General features: G+C 41.4%; 1 protein-coding gene across 2 annotated transcripts in view; it reads right to left on the reverse strand.

Moving 5' to 3' along the window:
* The window catches only part of CERS6 (ceramide synthase 6), a 109,747-nt gene extending 103,329 nt beyond the window's left edge, over positions 1 to 6,418 (reverse strand). For both annotated transcript variants that reach the window (XM_027637304.1, XM_027637302.1), the window contains exon 1: positions 6,120 to 6,418. In XM_027637304.1, the coding sequence (XP_027493105.1) occupies positions 6,120 to 6,289 (170 nt within the window). In that variant the 5' untranslated portion in view covers positions 6,290 to 6,418. The remainder of the gene's footprint in view (positions 1 to 6,119) is intronic.
* Between the last annotated feature and the right edge of the window lie 14,063 nt (positions 6,419 to 20,481).

Below are 20,481 nucleotides of genomic sequence, written 5' to 3' on the forward strand. Positions count from 1 at the left end.
TCAAGACTCCAAGACAGGCACAGAAACACCAAATGCTGATCAACTGCCAAACTACTGCAGGCATGGAATATTTAACAACTTGGGGGAGGAAAAAACCCCCAAACCCCAAAAATATGGTAAAATAACCATTGTTCAGCTCAGGCATCAGCCTTGTTGGAAGAAGAAGAAATAGATTTAAGGGAACAGATTACCCCAAATGTTAATTTACTAAATAGTTTGTATGGACTAATAAGACACTGCTCTGCAGATGTGTAGAAAAAGGCAGCATACCAGAAGCTCTTCTTTTTCCAAGAACAAATCCTTAGCAAATGCCTGTAAATCAGTGACAGAGGCAGAAGTAGGAGCAACGGAAAGAGCCACAGGCAATTTGGATCCAACTGCACGGTTACAGGAATCCAGGCAGGAACCAAGTTGGAGTTTCTACCAGTAACTGGAACCTGCACTCAGAAAAAATCCCAGTAACAGGCTCCCAGTACCCACTAGTGACCTGTCACTGAAACCTTTCCATCAGCAGAGCTGTGGTTTAGCTGTCATACTTCTTTCACCTGGATATTTCAGAAATCAGTTTTAATGGCATTCTCTATTGGAGATCAGCATGTATTTCCCATTTAACTCCTAATTTTAAGATTGACACTAATGCACACCTATAAATGGCCCTTTACGAAGGACATTCAATTAGCATGCATTTTATCCACTCCACCTTCTTTTAGAGGAACACTGAGCTTACATCTGAACACACAACTATATTACACAGCAGAAATGTGTACCAGTCAGCCATGGCAGAATCAAGGTGGGTGAGCATACACTGTGCTGTTCTGAGCTGGTAAGACAGACAGGCGAAGGTAGGCAACAGCTCTCCAGGTAAAAACAATCATTTTCTTGTGAGGTATCTGCATGTGTGAGTGGCTGAAGCTTAACCTTGCAACCCTAGGAAAAAAAACCTGCTCATATAAAGAAAAATGTAAGTGACAGAAAATTAATAACTTAAAGAAACACAGATAAATGGATCATACAATCAGCAAGATATATATTTAAAAGCTATTTACTGCTAATGATCTATTATTACTTTTAAAAGAAATTGGTTTAAAGTTTAAAAGAAATGGCTTTTTTAGTTATTTTCTTTCCACTGCCTGTGTCTTTTCATAGAAGTTAGCAATTTCAATATTCTATTCCATTTCAAAAGAATTAAGCATTCAGTAAACAGTAATTAAGCAAAAAGAAAAGACCTTACAGGTCATTTTATGAAAAAAAAAATTATATAAAGAAAAGAGAAAGAACTGAGAAAGCTATTGTCAGTGAACACATGCATTCACTTACACATGTGAATTACAGCCTGAATGATCAGATTTCACTAACACACAGGGAAGTAGGCAAGAAATCTATAAATATCACAGCCTACAAACAGGTTTCGATAGAAATAACTGTCACTGCCCCACCCAGCCTCTCCAGATGAGGTTTTTGGCTGCTGGAAATGCACCAAGTTTATATAATCTCTTCCAAAATTTGTATTCCGTCTAGCCTCCTTTTCATTGTAAGAAAATACAGATACTAGATGTCTTAGGGAGTATAAAAATCAAATTTGTACATATACACCACATATGAGAAACACTTGCAAAACTGTATATAGTCACCTGAATGAATTTTTACAGTTAGCAAAAAATACATATCCATGCCCCTACACGGTCATTGCATTATGTCACTGTGTCATACTAACTGACAGTCAGCTGAGGTTACCTTTGGAGCTGATTTATCATTATAAAAGCAAAGCGTCATACAAAAGCCATGAATTTCTGTACACTCAATGTCTAAAGTATCTTGATCAGAGTGATAGTAAATGATGTGGCTGGCTCAGTTCAACTCAGCACAGCTGGAGGGTGTTGCTATATATAATCAAGCTATCTCTGACCGTATGAACCATTCCATCAACTGCAGAATATAAGCATCACCTTTGAGAACTGCTCCTCGTCCAGGCCAGAGGACAATAAAAGCAGTATAAGCCTAGTTTGCTGATTCATGGAGTGATCTCATTAGATCTGAGCCCAAACTGTTGCTTACAAGGTGAGGGAAATTATACTGCAAATGCAATGTAAAGATGATACGACTAACTTGAATAAATGAGCCAAGTGTAAAGGCGGCAGTAATATCAGACTACTTGACTCAGAAGATGGCTGGACCACATCAGAAATCTGTTTAGTCAAGACTTGTTCTGCAGGATTCAGCCAACTTCTCCCTTGAGAGAAGCCTCTAAAACAGAAGTGTGTTACCCTCTTGCTTTGTGTCCAACAAATGCACCGATTCCTGAGCAAATATTGTTTTCATGCAACCCCATATTCTTCACAGAGGACACACATAGGAGTATAGGAAAGGATGCTGCTTCTGAGCAGTGTGGTCTAGTGCAGAGGGAGAAGAGCCACAATATCCCATAAACAAAAAGAAGTACTTTGTTTGTTCACAATAACAGATGTTTCTTTATCTTTGTCAGGACAATCAAAACTACAACACCCTGCTATAAGTAAGACCAGTTTCAGTTCAGCTTTAATCTGTTTTTCCCCACACTAGAACGGGAAAAGAGCCAAGGAGACAGAGACTGCTATTATTGAGCACTTACATTATCTCCTTATGGCTGAAAGCATTGTATAGTACAGGGGGGATCCCTAATTGCTTACATGCCTTTAAAAAAGCAGTAAGACACACAAACAGATACATACTATCAAGAAACATGTTCCCACATTACCACTGCCTTGCTAAACTCCCGCCATCTCGTCCATTACTAGGTAACACTATCTTTGTGCTTCGTTACTTTGTGTTAAAGAAAGAGACGAATAAGAAGGAAGGGGAAAAAAGCTGTTAAAAGTATTTAGCACCTCATCCATAACTATGATGGCCTCAGCAGATATATCCACTAAATGTCATGGTTATGAGATTATACCTCAGAGCAAAACTTATTTCAAGAGCACTTATCATCATCAGATCCACTTGCTGAAGCGATTCAGCATACACTTAATGTTCTAATCTACTTTTTCCTTTCATTCAAGAATACTGGTCAAGGATGGCAGGACAAGGAAATCAACAAAAAGAAGTTTACTGAAAGGAGAAAAAAACCCTAAAAATTTACTAGATTATTTTCTTGACTTAGTTAGCTGATTCGCCCAACCAGTAACAAAACAACAACAACAACAAAGTCCCTGTAGAATTAACTCTGTAAATAATAGGTGAATGTGTAAAGAACAAAATTTCTAAGCTCTGCCATTTCAATTCCACCTGCAAATATGTACACACAAATATATATATATAATATAAATATATATATATGTAAAGTCAACTTTTAATGCTTAGCATTAGAAGTTTAAACCCCCATACATGTCAAGAACTTTGTAAGCAAAGACATGTGAAATCCAACTCCCCTGAACCATATTTCTTACTGCTCTGAGCATTCATGAAGTTAGTCACCCTTTATAGCATGGGAAGTATACCATACTGCTCCTAGCAGCCTAGCAGTCTGAAAAGAATGGTTATAAAATAAGTAATCAGATTCTTAACACCTTGTATCTGCTTACCTAGCAGTATAAAGAATTACAAGAGCACCTGTATTAGATATCTTACAAAGCAAAATAGAGATGTTACATTGATGTTACAAATATTATCGTACAGGCACGGATATAAAGTACACCTGTGGGAGTTTTTTAAATGCTACAGAATCTATTTTTATTTTTTCTTTAGCTGCTACCATTGAAACTTACATATCTGCAAGAGCATGTTCCAAGATGTAGCACGTTCAACATCAGTCATCTACAACCTCAGTTTTGAAAGGAAAAAATGTAGCTGTTTTAATACACAGAAGAATGAAAAAATCATCAATTTTAAAGATATTCCTCTCTTTTCCCCTTCCAGATCTTCTATAACTGCAAGCCCTTAAATGATGATGTGCATGAAGCATTTCTGTGGCTCCCAACGAACAAAGGACAGAAATCTGACAAAATCAATTACTAATGAGCAATAATAAGGCTTGATCTTTACCCCATTCAAGTCAAGTACAATCCTCCTGCTTTGATCAGTAAAAGCAGGTCCTGTCATTTTTGCTCAGCCTGCTTTAATAAAATGCTGTGCATGAAAAGTCAAAATTGTACCATGCCAATTTGTGGGGATTAATCACACACAAAACAGCCTGATCCTACTCTCACAGTAGAGTTTTGCAATTGATTTGAAATTAAAAAGGAAAATACTTACATACATAAGTAACTGTTAATGAAACATTTTGGGAGGTCTCACCTACTATCAGGCTGGCAGAATGCATTTCTAGATATAAATTTCAAAATTAGTCTAATGAATACAAGAGAATTCTGAAAACTGATTTTCTCACCTATATGTATAACACTTAAAAATATAAGGTATTGCAAAATTAAAAATTACTTTAAATGAATGAAGAAAAATAACAAAAGCAAGTGGATACAGACTACTAAATAATCAGAGTAGCTTCTATGATGCTAACAGCCACATCAAAACCAGCAGAAATCTGAATCTAAGTTTAAGCTGACTAACTGTTCCTCCATCAAAACACAGCCCTGCTGTGACACATATTGCAGTTCAGATGACAAGAGATGCAACATCACGCACCCACTTTCAGTGCTCAAAAGTACACGTTGTACAGATTGCAAAGAAAAAAATTGTTTTATATTATCTAAATAATACTCATAATTATACTCATAGTACTTAAATTGTAACTCTGTTACAGTATTTAACCCAAGTGTTTCAATTAACTTTTGATAACCTCAAATTTTCAGGCAGATGACAACTTTTGCTGTCTTTTTTGGTAAATCTGTAAAGCAACACAGAAGTTAAAAACAGCCCATGACAGCTTATTTTTCAAAACAAATATGGTCCTCTCAACTGAGCTAGGAAAGCAGGCAGGTTTTTTTCACAAACCAACATCCCAGGTGCCATATTCTAACCAGGGAGAGGGAATGCTTAGGATCAGTGGAGTGGTACCTGGCAGATCAGCTGTTTTATCATTTTTAAAGCATTTTTACAGCCCTTCTCTGGTATGTAGTAACTACCGGTCTTCCTTTATCTTCCTTGACTATCCTAATAGCATACCTAAGAAGACAGCACTGAAAACACGTAGGTGTTGGCATAAGGAATCGTTCTTTTGTTCTCTGCTGTTGAGGGAACACCACCTTTGTCAGGCGGCGCAGCAGCGTGCGCAAGTGAGCACCCACTTGGATCCATCTGCCTCCCCGTGACAGGCGGCCCCTGCACGGATACACTCACAGAAAATGAACAGTCACTGCTGACCGATCATTAGCCTGACGTCTTGTGTTTAAATATACATGTATACGTATTTATATGTTTGTGAAACCTGTGTTTTGAGTTCAGCAACCTCGGAGTACAGTGAGTTCGGTTCAGTGATGAACAGCGTCTGGCGCGTCTCATCACTGAGCTCCCACATCCTGACAGCACCGGGAGTGTTCCAACACAGGACCGCTCACACGGATACCACTCGCAAGGGCCACGCACAGCTCCGCTCAGCCCCGCTGCAGCCCTTACCCCGGGTGCTGCTCCCCACGAGCTGCCCCTTCCCACCGCACGCCCACGTTGTCCCTGTCCGCGCAGGGGACACAGCGCGGGCTTCGCCCCGGTTAACTCTGGAGAGCGGCCCTGCGGCGGGGGCACGGGCAAACTCTCCTGCCGGCACCGCTTCCCGCCGCGGCCCGTCACCCCTGGGCTTCTTGCGGGGCTTCCCTGTGGGGGTCGAACAGGACCCCGCCGCAGCCCGCGGGTCGCATAGGTGCCGAAGGGCCCCTCTCCCCGTGCCCGCCGCGGCCGGCGCAGGTGGCGGGAAGGCTGCGCCCATTCCCGGGCAGACCTCGCCTCCTAGCGCCAGCGCCGGGCCGCGCTCCGGGCACCGGGAACGGCGCCCCGGCTGCCTCCCGAGCCCCTCCACCTTCCCGCATCGGGCCCACCGCGTGACCGACCGAGGGGGCAGGGAGAACGTAAGGGCCCGGCAAGGCCAGCAGAGAAGCAAAGCCGGGGAAAGACACCGAGCTGACACGGGTCCCCGGCTGCCCCTGGGCCCGCCCAGCCCAGCCAAGCCCGGGGCGGAGCGGGGGGCTTGGCGTTACCTTTCGAAGAGCAGTCGGATCATGAAGATGCAGAAGGCCAGGGGGAAGGCGAGGTAAAGGTCCTCCGCCTGCGGGAAGGCGGCTTCCTCCGTGCTCTGCAGGTCCGCCCAGGTGACGTTGTGCGGCAGCCAGAACCGCTCGTTCCAGAACCAGGCGAGGATCCCTGCCATCTTTGCTTTGTCTGCCGCGGCACCCCCCGCTCCGCTCCGCCCGCGGCGAGGCGCGTGTGAGCGGCTGCCGAGGGAGAGGAGGATGGAGGCGTGTGTCAGCCCCGCAGCCGCGGATGATGCTGCCGAGCGCCGCCGTGCCGGTTCCCCGCCCGGCGGGGGCAGCAGCCGCCCCGCCTGTCACACGGCCGCGCCGGCCCCCATTGGCTCCCGCCCGCGCCCGCCGCTGTGGGGCTGCCCCGGTGCCGCCTTCCCCCGCCCCCCTTCCCGTGCCAGCAGAGCTCACCGAACCGCGAAACACGAGTGACGCGGCCCGAGCGAGCTGGGACCCCGTCCCGCGGGCACTCACCGCGCCCGGGACTGCCGGCACCGGGCGCAGCCTCTGCCTCAGCGCCGGCCCGGCGCCCCCCAGGCCTGGCGGCTCCGCGCCCTGTCACCCGCCCGGCCGCCGCGGCCCTCCCTCCCTTCGCCGCCCGGCTGGGCTCCCGGCGAGCCTGGAAAGGCTGTCCCCCGATTGGAACTGGCAGGTGGCAGCAGCGAAAAGCTGCACAGCCACGCGGAGCGGGGGCGGCTGCCTCAGCCTGGTCCCCGCGAGTGACCCCTGCCCGAAGCGCTGCTCCTGAGGCGTTTAACCGGGAGCGGGGCTGTCTCGGGTGGAAGGACCCTCAAACGTTCAATGACTTCACCCTGAACGCGAGTACAGGCGTAAATGAGGCATGGAAAAGCGTCGGAAAGCACACGACTGATCATCAACAAAACTGAGGTTAGGACTGTGGCTTTGCACTCCCAGCTAAAGAAAACCTTTTTGTTTTTTGCATAGGTTTTCACTTTCGATTCCTTATCTCACTGCCGTGTCCCGCTAAAGATATGCTGCAAGAGGAAAACTATAATTGATTCCACTATACTTTACAGCAAAGGTGTGTAGCAGACTTTAGTGTAGCTATAGCCACAGGACTGTACACATGGTGGTCTAAGCACACACAACATTACTTCAAGTAGTAGGTATACCACTCCAGTAACATCACTATTTTGTCTGCCCTACCTCAGTTTATTTTAGATGGCTTAGGTTTCCTTCCGTTGTATCTTGATTCTCTTCAGCTAGCTATTGAATACTAAGAGACACAGACTTCTGCACATGGCATATTTCAGTTTTACCATCCTGCTTTTATGTTTTCTGCTAACTTGTTCTTTTCGCTCCACTGGCTCTATTTCCCCTTCCTAAAAAATTAATTGCATGGCTCCTCGTGTCTGTGCTGACATTTCTGTGGTGAATAAAATTATAACTCAAATGTAATGCTATGGAAAACGTCGCACTGATTTAAAGAAAGCTATCAATTTCTGTATATGGAGATAATTTCCATCTAGGACATTTCAGGGAAGTTTCAGGAAATACTTTGGCAGGATGGCTGAGTAGCCATGTGGGTAAACCTGCCACTGAATGTTTCTGTTTTATTGCTGAGCCAATTTCCTAAGTGTCTGTATTATTATTATTTTGATTCAGTTTTTGTGTTGCTTCTTGGGGAGAGAGAAAAGAGCTGGTAGCTGGAGCCTGCTCCATGGACACCTAGTCCTTTAAATTGTCTGAAAAAAAGTTTGAGTTCTAGCATCACTGTCAGATCTGCCTGTCTCCATCTCTTCCTTCACTGCATCTCAGGATTCTTCTCTGACATGAGCTATCTGTCAAAATCCAGATAGCTTGCTGTAAATCCATTACAGCTTTGCTGTAATTTCAGTTCAGAGGGAAAGCAGACCATGAGCTGCACACCTCAAATGCAGCCTTCTTCACTTACAAATAAGACTTTTTGTGCAGAAGAAAACATCTCTCTGCTCAAATCAGCAAGACCCCTTTTATCCAGTACCAAAAACTGGCTACCATCTCTCTTCCTCCTTCCAACTTCTCTGCCTTGTTCTCACAGCCAGATTTAACCCCTCTTCCAACTGACTTAGAACTCACCTAGGATTTCCGGTGGGAGCTTATCTTTCAGCACTGTCTCACAAACACCTGACCTGGCTCCTGCACATACACATGTGCTTCTCAAATCATTCAGATCACTCAATTTTATGAATGGACTTGCATAAGTCAGTTTTAAATGGAGATGTGAGTGCATGTCCTCAGAATGACCTCAGAAGCATCAACTTTGAAATCTGATGAAAAGCTCTTTAGATATCATTTTAATATAACATATAACCATTTACTTCATTAATGATAATTGTGTTTAAGGCAAAGTTGTTTTTAATCAGAAAATTGCTGTCATTATTCTGTACCTGAAGGTGACATGTCTTTTTGCAGCCTATTTCAATATTCCAATCACTTTAGAAGTACATTCAATATTTATTTCTGTTTGCATTCCAGTGAAGTAGTTCTTTCACAGTCAGTACTGAGACTCACAGGTGCTGCTGCTTGGCTTTGCTTATGTACAGATATAGGAAAGGAACAGACCTTTGAAAAATGAACCTAGCAACACTAATAATCTGATGACGCATGAGAGGTTAATTCCTTCTGAACAATAAGTATAATTGACTTTTGTGTCAGACTAAAATTTTTGGTAGGACAATAGATCTGAAAATGAATGACAGTTCTGAAATGTTTGGAAGGATGATGTTTAAAAGCTTTTCATTGAATTCAAACTGTGGAAGCAATTATGTAGATGTAGCCAAGATATGACTGTGGAATGAGGATGCCTAACTATTGTGCTTTGAAGGGAGATATTACCATGGTGGGTTTTTTTCTGCCCCCTAAAATTGTTATATCACAAAATGGAGCCAGATAGAACTTTAAAAACCATGGTTTCATATGTGGTCTCATATCTTGAAGGAACTTACTCCAAGGTGGCGCTAGAACTTGGCTGGCCTAAAAAATGTAAAGGGTTGAAAGTGAGTCTGGTTCCTCAAAAACCCAACCTGGGCACTCTGTAATTACTAACAAGAGTTAGTAATAATTAAACAAAAGCAGATAGACAGATTCACCAAAAGTTACTGAACTTGTGTTTTTACTCCAAAAGGAAAAAAGAAAACTGACAGGCTGCAAATCTCTAGTTCAAGACCTTGAGCAATCAGCAGAGTGGCTGCTGTAAAATGAAGGATTCTTTGTTTATGTCTTGTTTGTTTATTTAGCATCAAGAGCCAGGTTATTTAGGAATAAAATTACTGTTCTTAGTCTAATGAAGTTCCTCCTTCAGGCTAAGAGCAAGTGTATTGAATACATTTTCACACAGCAGAAGACTGCATTTGCTCACCAGTCTCACTTGTCCGCACAGAGACAAAGTTCCAGTAGCCTCTTCACATCAGACTAGGAGACAGAATAAAATGTGTGATACTTTCAAATTTAGCATTGTTTTAAAGCATGAAAATTCAGAAAGTTTTCTGGAAAATTTAATTTAGTTTTTTTAATAAATATTAAACAGCTTAAAATATGCAGTCATTTTTGCTGTCTTAGGCTTCCACACATATGTAAACACACACACACAAAAAGCATAGATTAAAAATAAAAATAAGCAGTAGTTAGACATTAAGATAAGAGAGTTGCTTTAAGTAATGGGACTCCTAAGATATCAGGACAATGTTCCAGTAAGTATTGCAAAAATTGCATAGAAAATCAGCATGTTGTTTAAACTCAGCTGTTTGGCATAGAAATGCCATTTAAAGTTTTCAGGCAAATATGGCTTGAGTTACAAGCTCATAACAAAACCTTGGAGGCTTTCTTCAAGGATATTAACAGGAATCGTTCCTACTGGGAGTGTTTCAAAAGCAGCTTTACTAGCTTGCAGTGGGCAATAGCTCACTATTTCTGTTTACCTGTCATGGTTTATTTTTCCATCTGCAGTAAACAGGAGTGTGTACCACATCTCCAAACTGCTTTGAGAGAGTTTAGTAACATGTATTTGTTACCAGCAAGGTGCTTGTGCCATATTGCTGGGCCACCTGGAGGAATTTGTCCACCAAAACAGGAAAAGTTGCAGAAAAACCTTGATTTTAAAGAACTGCTGAAGAATTAATTGAAAGCAATCAGACAAATTTTTTATCTCATTTAGTCTGCTATAACTCTGGAGTAGAATTACATGCAAGGAAATGTGATCAGACTCTGGACCAGTCCCTTTAATCAATCATATAGTACAGGTGCCAATAACACTATCCACTGAGACTTCTTGATATCCAAATCTGAACTGGATTGTTCTTAAGCAGAAGAGGTGGCTATGGCTGATCCCTGTAAAAGCAGTGGTGCCAGTCTCATTTCCATAGGTTGGTGTCATTAGACTGCTGATATCGTGCCCAGCAGAAGGGCCAAGAACTGCCTGGGTGTTGTGTGACTGCTCTGTGCCCTCCTGGGGAGCGTGGAGGACCATGGGCACGGGGGAAGTGGCAGTGCAAGTCATGGCCATGAGCTGTCATTCTTCTAACATGTCTTCTGCCTGCTGGTCCCAGCAGTTCTTGTGCTCCCTTCCAGTTTCTTGTGCTACTAGTTTTGCCAGCTTCTCTAATAATTTCACGTGAGAAACACACTAACACAGCAGCAGTCTTCATTACAAATGCTATGCTGGGCCAGTCAAATCAGTCTTGACTCCTGCACAGGGTCGTATCAGTCTGAAGAGACCAGTCTGGCTTTACCCAATTACCAGACAACGTGCCCTGAATTCAAATCACTAGCAGAGCTCCGTGTAATAGCACTTAAAATACATCAATACAGTAGGTGTCCCCAGGTTATATCACTCCATAGCCTTCCAAATGTTTTATCTTGGCAGACAAACAAGTTTTGTCACTTGGAAAGACATGCAATGGTAATTAATTTGGCTGCTGTGAAAAGATATGTGGACAAGTAGTTTTAGCTGAAAGAAAGGTTTACAAGCCTTGGGACAGTTTGTGCTTTGTGCTGGGCTTCAATTAAAGTCAAAATCTGAAGCAGAACTGCTCTATGAGGACTGGTCAGAAGGAGAGGAGGAAGCAGGAATTGCCTGATTCCTTGTATGTCTCCATGCTTCATTCGTCTTCATTGTTCACTTTGATTTGGCTTCCTGCTCTAGATTTTTAAAGAAAGCATGCCAAAATGTACATCCAAATTATGACACCATCACAGTTCACTTGATTTCAGTGTTGTTTAATTACCTGAACTTATGCTAGGAAGAAATGAACTTTTAGGAAGAAATTTTTTACAGAGAGAGTAATCAGACATTGGAATGGGCTGCCCAGGGAGGTAGTGGATCCACTGTCCCTGGGGGTTTTCAAGATGAGACTGAATGTGGCACTTAGTGCCATCATGTGGTAACCACAGCGGTGTTGGACTTGCTGATCTCAGGTCTTTTCCAACCCAGTTGATTCTATGATTCTATTCTATGATTCTATAAACTGAACTAGGCCCTACTCAAACTACAGTAAGAGTAGTCAGAGTCTTCTGTACCAATTTTAAATAAATTATCCTGAAAAAAAGCTTGTAATGAGGTTTGCACAACTCTGAGCATAGACAGGCAGCTGGAAAAAGTGCTGATTTTATCTTGAACTAGATACACTGCATCACACTGCAACTGCCCTTCAGAAACATCTACTTCATGCCTATTCATGTGGCCAGGTTTGGGCTATAGAGTCACATTAGAAATTACTTAGTAAAAGAACTTTTCAAACTAGAAGGAAGACAAAATTTACTGTATACTGTATGCATTTTGTCTCACCAGCATACAGAGATGCTCTGGGGGACTGCAGACTTTCAGTAGCCAGGCCTTGTTTCCATGCTCAGTGAAATCTGGGCACTGCCCAACCACATTGTTGTGGCCGACTCAACAATGAACATGCAATCTGGAGTCTCTGCCAGCTTTATGTCAGCTACGAGGGGACAGACAATACCTGACTCTCTACGCAATGAGAGCACTAGTCTGGCACAAAAAGTCAGCTACTACAATGCTGACCTGTCATATTATTTATAGGGAGTTTGCATTGTCAGTGTGAGCTTCTGCAAGATCAGTATTTCCCATCTCATGGCTGCAAGCTGTGTTGCAGTCCTGGCAGCCTGGGAGTCATTTACTGTCTTATCAAACCACAGTCCTGAGAACTCCAGAAATTACTGTCAGAACTAAATTCTCTTACTTACCATTCATCTTCAGACAGCTTCCAAGATAATTATATTCTGCCCAGAAGAATATTCACTTGGTCATCTCAGTTTTTTCTTCAAAGCTCATTTAACATCACTGTCACAATATCATCTGTTAGTTATCTGGTAACACTTTGTGTTTATACCTGAATGAAGCCAATGCTTTTTGTTATTTGTTTTTAAGACCCCACCTAGAAAAATTATTATTCACCTAGGAGCTAGAGGACAGGTAACTTGCTGGCAATAAATTTGTATTTTATCACAGTTTTAAACATCTTCCTTATAAATTTCACTGTAATTATGTCACAGCTGTGCAGAATTTTATTTTCACCCAAAACATATGTTTGGGTTGACTGAAACTATTGTTAAATTCATGCTGAATTTATCAAATTATCATTTTCATTTCCCTAAATCATCAAATATATATTCTGACATTTTCAAACCAAAGCAGGCACTTTTTATTTTGTAATGACATTGCAAGAGTAAGGGTATTTCATTTTTTATGTGACTTGGAAGTAAAATATAAGTCAAAGGACAGAGTAAAATCAGACACATCATAATTGTATGATGCAAGTTTATGTTTAAAGCTCTAGACAGTAATTAAAGATTTCCTTAGCTATACTGGCAGTGTCAAGGTTCTCAAGAGTATAGGTCACACATTATTGCATTAAAGTCAGTTAAGTGGAAAAGGTACCAGAAAACTGAACTGATAGCTCAATGGCCACACTCCCTGCTGGGGTAACTAGTGCTGCTTATGCTCTGTAGTGAAGGTAACGACTTACTGCGTCCTGTAAACACAGTCATAACTCTCCAAATGGAAGCTGACCATCCTGTCTCCTCCCTCTATTCCAGAATGCAGCTATTATGGCCACTAACACAGTAAATTAGTTAGCTATGGCTTTAAGCATTTTCTGAATTGGAAATATAATACTCTGTTTCTGTTTTCTCTGAACTGGCAGAGAGGAAAAGACAGAAAACAACACTTCAAACTTTCCCAGCTTTGTTTCAACCCCAGCATATGTTCTGTCTTGCAGAAGTTCATACTGGATAATTAATCAAAAGAAAAACGAGAGGACCTTCATTCCAGCTATGAAAAAGAGATTTTTTTTACTCCTCCTATGAAAACAAAAAGCACCAACATACTTTGTGTGCAAGATCATGTGTATAGGTACTATATTATTATATAAAACATCATAAATACACCCTGATTTAAATGTTGTACTTAGTCTTGGACCAGTGTCATCATTTTACCTTTTCTAGTGGGTAACACTTCAAATTAGTGGCTGCAGCCCATTTATATTCTTCAGAGCCTTTGTTGCTCTCTTGACACCAAAGCTGCCATCCACCCTGCAAGTCGACTGGTCAGCACAGGCTAATAGCTGCTTTGTGTCCAGGCACAGTAACATGGACACACCAGCAAAATCTACTCAGGGACTTATCATTCCTACTGTTTCCAAAGGCTCAAGGAATACCACCATAATGATGTTTGGGGGATAGTAACGGAAGGACAAGGCAAACTTAGAGAAGTTTTTTCAAGGATTTTACGTTTCACAGGGCTCCAAAGGAACCACTAAGATGGTTTTATGGCAACTTCATTGAGAATTAATTCGTCAAAAACATATGTGCAATGCTGGCTTTTTATATGCTTGAAACACCACTTTATAAAAAAGATCCAGAGAACATCAACCAAGAGGAATGATTTTTCCTGGACCTTTGTTACTAAAAGTTTTCTTATTTGTAAGAAAGACTGTATTTTCTGAGTTAATGCTTAGTGTTGAAAAGGTACAATTGGCTTCATTGTTGGTGATTATTTTGTGGGATTTTCCCCATTGCATTTTACACCAAAAGAAAGAAAGAGGTGCTGGCAATTTTGATGTAGCTGCTTACTTTTCTCATGTGTAAGGGAGAATCCTGGTGTGATCAAGTTTCCTCCTGCTTTGTAGAGTGAGGCTGATTGTAACGTGACTGCATCACAGATAGATGGATAGATATCCTCAAGGAATGCTATCAAAGGCTGCAAAATTTCTAAATCAGCTTAGTAAACCCAACAGGAAGTACCTGCAAAGACACGCAGCATTTAAGTTTATAGTCTGCATACCGTGATCTAACTATATCAACATTCTATCAAACAGGTATTTTTAGCATAACTAATTTTATTCTACATATACATGTAGAGCTGAAGTAATTTTTTTAGAAAAGATTCCAAACCTATAATGTCTTTGCCTCTTTTGACCTAGAAACCTGAGTTCCCAAAAGCCTATAGTGTTGAGATAAGAAAAAAAAATTAGGTATTAGTGGGTTTATGGTTTTATATCATTTATGTACAATCACAGAATGGGTAAGATTAGAATGGGCCACAGTGGGTCAGCTGGTCCAATCTCACTGCTCAAGAGCACATGGCACAGGATTGTGTCCAAACAGTTCTTGAATATCTCCAGTGAAGGAGACTCCACAATCTTTCTGGACAGTCTGTTCCAGTGCATGGTCACCTGCACAGGAAAAAAGATCTTCCTCATATTCAGGTGAAAGTTTGGTGCATCTGTTTCTGCCTGTTGTCTCTTGTCATACTGGTTGGCACCACTGAGAAGACCTGGATCCATCCTCTTGACACTGACCTTTCAGATACTTACTGGCGTTGCTGAGGTCCCCTCTCACTTGTCTCTTCTTGAGGCGGAACAAGCCCAACTCTCTCAGTCTTTCCTCATGAGTGAGGTGTTCCAGTCCCCTAATCATCTTCATAGCCCTCCACTGGACCCACTCCAGGAGCACCATGTCTCTCTTGTACTGAGGACCCTAGAACTGGACACAGCATTCCTGGTGAGGCCTCACCAGGGCTGAGTAGAGGGACAGGATCACCTCCCTCAACCTGCTGGCAATGCTTTTCCCAATGCACCCCAGGATACCACTGGCTGCCTTGGCCACAAGGGCACACTGCTGGCTCATAGACAGCTTGGTGTCCACCAGGATCCCCAGGTCCTCTGTAGAGCTGCTTTCCAGCAGGTTGGCCCCCAGCCTGTAGTGGTGCCTGGGGTTATTCCTCCCCAGGTGCAGGACCCTGCATTTGCCCTTGTTGAATTTCAGACAGTTCCAGTCTGCCCATCTCTCCAACCTGTCAGCATCCTTCTGAAGGGATGCACAGCCCTCTGGGATATCAGACTCTCCTCCCAGCTTTGTGTCATCAGCAAACGGGCTAAGGAAGCATATGCCCCTTCATCCAAATCATTGATGAATAAATTAAACAATCTTGGGCCCAGTACTGAAATTCTGGGGGACACCACTAGTAACAGGTCTCCAACTAGACCCTGTGATCCCTCTGGGATCTGCTGTTCAGCCAGTTCTCAGTCCACCTCACCGTACACTCAGCGAGTCCACACTTCCTGAGTTTGCCTGTGAGGATATTGTTAGAGACAGTGTTGAGAGCCTTGCTGAAGGCTTTTGACACTGTTGCTGAAGGCCTTGCAATCCATCTCTGAAGTCAGTGGCAGTTTTGTCTCTGACTTCAAAAGAAAATTATCAGACTGATAGAAAAGGCAGGTGGCTGAGCTTATTATCTGCTCTCTGACTGTCATCAGGTTGTTGCTATTTTGCTTTAACTAGTGTACATTTAAACTTCACTAATTGGAAAAAAAAACAGAGGAGAAGGCTATTTTAACTGCTTAGATGTACCATTTAATGATTTTTTATAAAACTGATCTGAACAAATCAAGTACATCAGTGAGTAACTTTCTGGAAATAAAATATTGGTGGGGGGCACCCTTTTGCCAAATGCAGAGCAGTTGTACTATTTCATTCATTTCCCAGCTAATGGTAGATATTGTTGAAGCATGTGGTCTTCATTCCAGAGTAACCAAATTAAGGTATCATACTACATGCTGATCAGCACTGTTTGTGCTAGTGCTGCCTTCTTACACTCTGGCTTTCGTTACAGAGTTGAGGACGCCTTTCCTTCTGCACAATGAAGGGGACCAGGCTGTAGCTGGGAACTTTACAAACATAAACTGTACATTTGAAACTACTTTTTGTTAACAAACCCACTTCAGAAAAGACCGGAATAAGTACAGCTGCAAAAGCTCAGGATCTTCTCTGGTGGATGAGGTCTATATCAAGACAGCTAAATTAAATGGGAGTATTCCAAACCAAGCAAATGAAGGTAGCTGAATAATATCAATTAGCATTGGCAGACTTTCCTAAAAAAAAATAATAATTTTTTTCCCCAAAATTTCTGTCAATACAGTGACTTTTCTTGGAAAGGATACTCTGAGGGGAAAAAAATGGTACAACTTAATTTTAATCATTATCTTTTAACTAACATTCTCATCACTGTCATTATTTGCTACTGTTTATCAATAAAAGACGCTTTCATTTACTAAAACCCCAAGCAATTAATCCTCACGAAGAAAATGCTGCTTCTAGAAATAAGAACTCATCACAGAAACAAACAACTGAAATAATACAAACCACAATGCACTCATTTCTAACTGTGCATTTAGGATATCAGCAGAGGATAAAGATGCAGCTGGCTTGGATCTGAGCTGTTGGTGGAGGGGAGTAGGAAAGGGAGTTAAAGGGACACAGTTTAAAGTAAGGAAAATGCTATCTTTCTTTATCCTGTTGCACCTTCCAGTGGATTTGATCACCAAGTACAACTTATTTTTGTTCTGCCCTTGGGGGTAGATGGGGGATGGAGAGAAACACTCACATTATTCCAACTGAACCCACATTGGTTCGATGAGGTCAGTGCTCTCCAGTCTTGCCACGACAAGTTTACATTCTTCAGTCTATTTCTGTGGAGCTCAGTTTCTGCTGCTCATGAAATCTCATGGCTGTGGTTCAAAGCAGAAAAGCTGCAGCCATTACAAATAGGGAACAGAGCTAGGATGGGTTATACCCTGCTGCCTCACTTATGGAACTAGATTTTTCTGCACCGTAACAAGCTTTTTCGGGAAACAATAGGAGAAGGTAGGCAGTATCCTGTAGCTACACAATTTCAAACACACAAAATCTCTCCACATTAGCTGTGGTTAAGCAGAATCAGACAGACAGAACTGCATTGAATTCCAAAATACACCACCTCCTGTTTGCCTGTCTTTAAATAAATGCAACTTTCTTAAAAGACATTAAATCCGTGTCATATTTTTCAAGTCCAATAGAGGACAGCTTGGGAGGGAGGTTGTTGGATGACAGGGACAGGATGGGGACAGTTCATCCTGAAACTGTTTTTTAATGAATGAAATGTTGTGTAGTTTCTACCTAGAGTTTTCACTGAAAGGCAAAATAAACACACTCCGGACTCTTATTTGGGGTCATATGCTGTGCCTTCCTGTTAGAGGGATGTTTAGATTCTGTTTGAAGTCAGTCAGCAGGTAAAGTCACAATACAACTTTTATAATCCTCTGCTTGTTCCAGTATTTGTGCAACATTTTCCTTGTGCCATAATAGCATGTTTGATGTATTTATTTCACTACAATAATATTTCATAAGTCAGTCCGAAAGCAGAGGGTCCAAAAAAACTTCTGGGATTAAACCTTCAACACACATCTTGTAAGATTTATACTCTACAGTATATTGACTCAGGCTCTGTAGTATTATAAAATGTAGAAAAATCCCACTTCATAAATACCAACGTTTTGTCAGCATCTATACACTTAAGTTTTAATGACTTTTAAAATTAAAGGAAATATAGGTATACTTAACTGCTTTCCCTTTGGTAAATTTAGTCTATTGTGTTGAATTGTGTTTCACCAAACCTATTACATGACAGAACAAACTGAGAAGGAATTAAGAATCATAACACTGAGCACTAAACTAAGTACAAACATCTGCAAGGATGGACTTATCTAACAACAGTGTGGATAGTCACCATGTGAGGGAGCACTTTGTGTCAATTTGTCAACTCCTTTTAACTGCACTTGGCAATAGCAATTTTCTCCTTTTATTTTTATTCTACCAATCAGTAACTGTAAAAAGACCAGCAGTTAATGTTTTGCAGGTGTTCTTTTGTAACAAGATGATATTAATTAGGTATTTAAACCCCTAATTGCTGTTTATTTCCTTTTCTTTCTGCATCAACAATTTCTTAATGCTTTTCTTTTGCAGACTTTTTACTCCACTCTAAGCCATTTTTTTTTCTCGCTGGACTCGCTGGACTGCCTTTTCTTGTGTATGTGGTCATTTTTCACATTATTCAAACTCAATGTTCACTAAATTTAAGCCATGAAAATACGTATCTTTTTACTGCAGTATTATTTTAGATGGTTACTGTGTTTATTAGTGCACTCACAGAATCTGTTTGATTTCATGCTGACTTGACTACAAAATTGTCCTAAGAACCAAAAGAAACTAGAGAAGTGTATAGAGGCAGAGGCTGTTTCAAATAGGAATTAACAGGGCACTAAAATATGCTTTAAAAATCACTCAGCCACAAGTATTGAAAATAGTTGTCATGTTTACCAGAGTATTCTCAGCATGTTTAGTTATCCAGGAAAACAGCATGGAGCAAGGCAAATACACGCAAGGATTTCACCAATTCCAATTGGATGTGAAACAACATTGCCAGATTTCAACCTTTGGGATGGAAAAAGGCAGCAGCCATAAAGAGTGCACATGCCAAGGAGATAAATAGATTTGTCTTTTTAAAAGCCTCATGTTTCATTCTTTGTCTACCTCAACATTTGCTGTTAATTCTCCAAAAGAATTAAAAGAGAAAAAGAGTGACTGAAAGGTCCATCAGAAAGGCTCCCAGCAGCAGAACTCTGTTGCCACTAGCTTCAGAGGAGCAGGAAGCAGCACCAGCAGAAGCCTGAGCTCTGGTGGTAACTCTGATTGACTCGAGGATCAGGTGAAGCAGATATGAAGAGAACTGCTCCTGACAATGGATTATTTAAGGATGATTTATGGTCTGCCTGACAGAAGTAGAGATTAGTGGCTTGTTCATAGCACATCCCTTACCTTAAGGGATACTTCATATGCTATTTCACAATCTAGTAGCTAAAAGCAATAGAAAAATATCTTACGTGACTTGTGAATGAGATTTGCTAGTAGAGAAACCACTGGTTGCCCCTTTTTGGGTTGGGTATGTCATAATATTGGGTTAGAGACACAGTATCAGGACAGGAGAGCTCGCATGTTAGTAGAAACTGGGACCCAAAGGTTTCTGGAGAGACAAAAAATAAAATAACAAAAAAAATCTGCTACCATCTCCACCTCTTTATGCTAAGACTACACAGACCCCACTGACAGTATGTCCGTATTACCTGTATGGAAGTACCGTAACTGGAAATCAGATCCACCTTTGATTTGCAGTGAATTGTTCCCCTGGCATTTCAGAAACGATAACACATTTCAGGCGAGTACCATGGCATTTTCCAGCAATGTTTTAATAGCAAGTTCTGGTTTCTTCTCAACTTGTCTGTTGCAGTTGACACATATGAGGATTGCTATTAAGAAAAAAATTCTTTAAAAATCTTTGCCTTCCTAAGCTAATGATTAAAAGCCTTAAAAAAAGTATGCATAATTTGAATATATTTTGGTGGTTTTACAAGTAGGACAAACACATCTCTGTAGGTGGCTCAAACTACATACCTATGCCTATCACATGCTGCTGTTCTTCCCCTGGTGCAGTTACTGATAACATGCCAAAGACAACTGTCTAGCAGCTTTGACTTCTGAGTTTGCTATTTTTCTAAGCTTAATATTCCAAATCCTTAAATCCTATGACCTTCTAGTTTTAATGTCATTCTGTCTTAAACAGATGACTCTAATCAGCTGCTTCTCAGCACTGCTCTAATCCTATCAATTTTGCCTATTAAGTCAGGAGATGTATGTCCTCTTATAGATTTACTATAGGATTGTCAGATGATGACTCTAAGAGATCCTTTTGTCACCATGACTCACGGCCTTATTTCCTAGGACATTGGTTCTTGCCTTCTCTATCATTTCATTTAGCTGTAGATTTCTAGCTTGATGTCAGTTTGTTAAAGGAACATTTTACCACTTTTAAGACCCCTCCTTAACAAATGAGCTACATTTTTATGCTCAAAAAATGAGCATACATGAGCAAGGAGGTGTACAAAGGAGTGTAATGTTATAAATATCTCAGCTGGTGGAACAAGATTTCTAA

This window comes from Corapipo altera, unplaced genomic scaffold (genome assembly GCF_003945725.1).
Source record: "Corapipo altera isolate COAL_440 unplaced genomic scaffold, ASM394572v1 45, whole genome shotgun sequence".
NCBI lineage: Eukaryota > Metazoa > Chordata > Aves > Passeriformes > Pipridae > Corapipo > Corapipo altera.